The 4,951-nt window shown below is 41.2% G+C and overlaps 1 protein-coding gene across 1 annotated transcript; it reads left to right on the plus strand.

The window, feature by feature from the left end:
• The first annotated feature begins 307 nt into the window (after positions 1 to 307).
• On the plus strand, positions 308 to 4,647 carry LOC149153293 (teosinte glume architecture 1-like). The gene is made up of 3 exons (XM_089439699.1): positions 308 to 1,831; positions 2,316 to 2,452; positions 3,476 to 4,647. The coding sequence occupies exons 1-3, from the start codon at positions 1,356 to 1,358 to the stop codon at positions 4,423 to 4,425; spliced, it is 1,563 nt and encodes a 520-aa protein (XP_089295825.1). The 5' UTR covers positions 308 to 1,355; the 3' UTR covers positions 4,426 to 4,647.
• The last annotated feature ends 304 nt before the right edge of the window (positions 4,648 to 4,951 follow it).

Here is a 4,951-nt window from a genome sequence, read left to right on the forward strand (position 1 = left end):
TTTATTTTGGCATACATGAGCAAAATTTATATTTTGATAGCAGACAAACAACGTTACACATCATACTGGACTATAGAATGAGCCTCTTGGCTCAATAATAATATATTCCATACCCAAAAAAATATTAATTTATAAAAATTATAAATTTCTCTTATACAATTTCTACGGAAAAACTTTTGCTTAATAAAAAAATATTATAATTTTTTTTAAATGTCTTACTATTCAAAATAAGACCTCCTTCCCATTCCTATCATTATTTAAGTTGAATACAACTAGGGTATAAATTAAGATGGAAAACAAAATACCTATTACGTTGTAACACATCACCGATTCCTTTTGTCCCATCAGAAGCAATTGCTAATGATTTTTGCACGGTTGGACGGCCACGATTCATTCGTTTGTACTTTCTCCTTTTAATCCTGGTCGTCCGAACCCCTCAGCTTAGACGAGGGCCACACCATAGGTCCAAGTTCAGCAGCGTAACAAATTTCTACAGCCATTATGTAACCCTACCTGCCATTCGTGCCCCAAAATAAAGAAATTCACTGCGAAAACGGAAATTTGAAGGTTTTCATTATGATTCCCTCGAAGTCTGGACCGCTGGCCACCCCCGATCGAAAATGAGGAACAGAGGGCACGGTACTTAAGAGGAGAGCGACGTCCTGGTGCGGCCTGGACGTTAACCAGCTGGGACTGAACAGGTGTGCTACTTATTATTCACTCTCCCATGGATTGTCAGGCTCATGTATGGTTCAGATTCGAACCTCCGACGCCAGTACTCCCGCTGATCAGCAACAGCAGAGTGGCGTCGTGACAGTGGCGGATCTATTTGTGCTTGGCGTCGTGACAGTGGCGGATCTATTTGTCAAAGCACAATGCAAAGAACGGAATTATAAGTCGATTTGACAGAATGAACGGCATTTGATCAAAACACAGTGCAATGCTGTCAGCTCCCTGGAAGGTTGCAGTACCTGTTTGGGTAAAGCAACCTTCTTTGGGCGATAGCTGCACCCAAATCCGTCGCGAAGGCATCATCATTACGGGAGAGAGGGCTAAGAACAACCGGTCCTTCAGCCCCAAACCCGAGCACCGTGGTCAATGTCATCTCCATTCCTTTCGTATATTTTATTGCACAGTAAAGTCCATTTACTTTAAAATCTATTGGCTCGCTGCAATTGTATTTCGCAGTGGCTCGAAGCCAAAGAGCCGAGACCAAGGGACTTTAATTTCTTTAAATATTGATTTTTTGGTAGTATGTGGGATTCGAACTTCGATACTCGGGCGGGCGTGCGTGGTATATACGAGAAAGCGGAGGTGGGTGGGTGGTTATTTTTATTTGTGTATTGCAGCGGTGAATGAATAAGAAGACTACATTGCTCTCCTTTTTAGCTGTAAGCTACCTCGAAGTGGATCGAAGAGAGAGAGAGAGTGAGAGGCTAAATAATAAGATGAATATGAAGATTCGAACCTCCGACACCAGTACTCCTGATGATCAGCAACAGCATAGCGGCGCCGTGAAAGTGGCGATTCCGGCCGTGTCGGGGGATTCGGGGACGATTGGGTTAAAGCTGGGCAAGCGGACCTATTTTGAGGCGGTGAAGGCAATTCCGACAGCGATCCCCTCGCCGTCTTGCGTTCCGGCTGCCAAGAAGCAGCAGTCTGCGTTGCAGGGAACGCATATGGTGCCGCGGTGTCAGGTGGAGGGATGCGAGATGGAACTCACCGCCGCAAAGGATTACCACCGCCGCCACAAGGTCTGCGAGCTCCACTCCAAGTTTCCCAAGGTCATCGTCAACGGGATCGAGCAGCGCTTCTGTCAGCAATGCAGCAGGTTTTTTATTTTTCATTTTTGGTTTTTAACTTCTGTTTTATTTTAATAATGCTTTTATTTTCACATTCGCCTTATCGCGGATCCAATTCTCCTGGGATTTCTCTTCTTTATCTTCAAATTTCAGTCGGTTTCACGGCAGAGTTATAGTCTTCTTCTAATCTTTAATTATTTTTGTTTCGGATAACGGTGACCAGCAAATTTTCGTCATCAGCAGATTGATTTGGGAAGAGGAGGGTCATTGAATGCTTTTCCCTCTATTTTTCCTGCATCTTGGTTGGGAAAATTCTTGTAATGAATGAGGACATTAATTTTGTTTCTGTTGCAGCTGATTTCTATGCATAGCTCTCTTTTAGGATTCAACTCTTTCCAGGGCACAGTTCTACGGATGTGTTAAATGTGCTAAATCTTAGAAGCAGTTGTTAGTTGACATGGATAGTTATGTCTTCTAGAATTCGGTGCATGAAGTCCTTGGACTTGTATGCAGGTTTCATACGTTGTCTGAGTTTGATGAAGGGAAGCGGAGCTGTCGGAGGCGTCTAGCTGGCCACAACCAGCGGCGTAGGAAACCCCAACTGAATTCAACGGCGATGAAAGCTGCAAGATTTGCTTCCACCTTCTATGGTATTTTCGAGAAACCAAGATTGGTAGATGATGTCATTTTCTGCTGCAGTTTATCTGGTTCCTTTAATTATTTGTTCAGTGCGAATAGTTGAATCAAATTCATATTAGTGAGCAATGAACCTTTAAAGACCATTGTCTCTTGATTCATAGCCAGCTCACAAATTTTCATGTCTTTAATTTTTGTTGTATGCTATCAAAACATTTAAGAAGAGATTATATTCATAAACTTTTTATCTGGTTTCCTGCTTTCTTGTCACACTAAAAATTCTTCCAGTCAGTATGGTTGATGTTGAACTAAAAGTACTATATAAGCAGGACAACCCTTTTATTTATTTTTGTTTATATAGCAGCACACAAGTCTTGTTTATATATGCTGTTTGATATCTATTATAAGAATGTTCTTGTCAAATTCCCATTAACAATTCTATCTGAATGAGAACAGCATTTTGCTGATGCCTTATCTTATATTTCTAATTAGGTCTGCTTTTTCTTTATGTTTAACAGACATGTTAGTTATAGACTAGATAACTAAGAAGGTGCTAGTGCGATATATAAGTTTTTGGCTATCACAGAACATGAGAAAATCGTCACCACTTTCAACTTTAAAGAGACTTTCTTCTTTGAGGAATGGGTTACTTTGTAAACTTTTCTTTGAATGTAATTGAGACCCCCTGGTCTACATTCCAGAGTGGATCTGCCCTTGTAGTTAGACCCGTGTTGTTTGGGAGTGATGCAATTCCACAATAACCAAACTCTGATTTGTTTGAAGAAAATTTCATGCAAACGGATACATTGTCCCCAATCATTTCCTCTGTTTGTAGAATGTTATGTACAGCTTCCCTTATTATAGAAAATCTCATCGCTGCAACGTGAGCATCAAATTCAAATGTATAGGTTAACTCAACTGATATGTTCTTCATTACCCCTTCCAAACTAATGTGAGGAGTAAAACTGTAATTATCTTGCACTTGTTGATTTGGAGATAGATTCTGCATAACTGACATCTGTTTCTTCTTTAAACAGATGACGGGGACGGGCGACTTAGCAGCATCCTGATGGCTAGATCACCTTTCATGCATCCACGGATAGCGTCAAACTTGGAGGAGAATTCGCTCGATTTCAAACTTGGAGGATATGGAAAAGGAGCTTGGCCGAGGGTTAAGGCAGAGGATGTATCATCATATGATGGGCAATTATCAGCAAATACCCTCTCCCGTCATAATGCTGAAAGGTTGCTTTTCCTTTTACAGGGTTCTAAGACTGTACCTGGTGGAGCTATTAATCAAGGCATTCATCAGTACAGGCAAAGCTCCCGGGATCATGTGGGCCAATCCTTGACCTTGTCATCCTCCTCGGGAGAAAATCTAGCAGGTTTAAATGCTATATCTGCTCCACATGGTTTATCAGGAGTCTCGGACTCTGGCTGTGCTCTCTCTCTTCTGTCAATTCAATCCGGGGGCCCAAGGTCCTCAGGATCAGCTTCATTTGATATGACCACGCGGTCAGGTCTCACAATGGATCAACTTATACTAGAGGATCAACCTCTTATGGCTCAAGCACCATTGATGCAAGGAGTACAACACAACTTTGGTCTTTTTGCAGAAGACAAGTTACTAACAATGTATCCCCAGTCCTCTACTAATCTTGCAACAGGTGGGTTCCCTGCAGCTATTGTGAATTCTATGGATAAGCAGCACCAAGGTCATCCACTCGTTTCCGATGCAGGCCAAATGGCAAACTTTGGAGGAAATATATTTGGCTTGCTGCAGGGGAGCAGTTTCAGAGGCTCTCAAGCTGCAAGTTCACAAGATATTCAAGGCACCATAGATCTGATGTGCACGTCCTCGGAAACACAAACTAATGATTCTCATGATCAACTTGGCATGGTGCACCAAGGAAGTAAACAGTTTACTGACTTACAGTTGTTGAGGTCTTTTGAATCATCTATTTATGACACTCATCAACTGATGTAGCTCTAATCTGGTTGTTCTCCCGGCATGTTTTCTTTGCCCTCAGACTTGAAGATAACTGTTAAAACTTCATTGTGACAATTATCTGTACCCTCTAGATGCAGACAATTGCTTTCAATTACTCTTGCTTATTTCCTTGTCACCACGTTGGTCCTGTTTGTTATCTTTATCTAGAGTACAATATGATATTCGAATGGATATTGCTAATTTAGGTCAATATGGGTATATCTTCTGTGCATGTTGCATCAATTTAATGATTACATTGGATATGATGAACTCAGGAAATGGGATTGTAACTTGTCCCTCTATTCCTGTTCTTGAAATTTTGAGCTTTTACTGTGTTTGTTGATTGAAGTCAATATGGGTATTCTTCTGTGCATGTTGCATCAATTTAATGATCACATTGGATATGCTGAACTCAGGAAATGGGTTTATAACTTGTCCCTCTATTCCTGTTCTTGAAATTTTGAACACTTGCAGACAACTGTGTTTTCTGGAGAGACAAAAGATACAAGTAATTGACAGTACG

Source organism: Pinus tabuliformis, chromosome 9 (assembly GCF_031772625.1).
Source record: "Pinus tabuliformis cultivar Carrire ecotype Pingquan chromosome 9, CPIR1, whole genome shotgun sequence".
Classification (NCBI taxonomy): Eukaryota; Viridiplantae; Streptophyta; class Pinopsida; order Pinales; family Pinaceae; genus Pinus; species Pinus tabuliformis.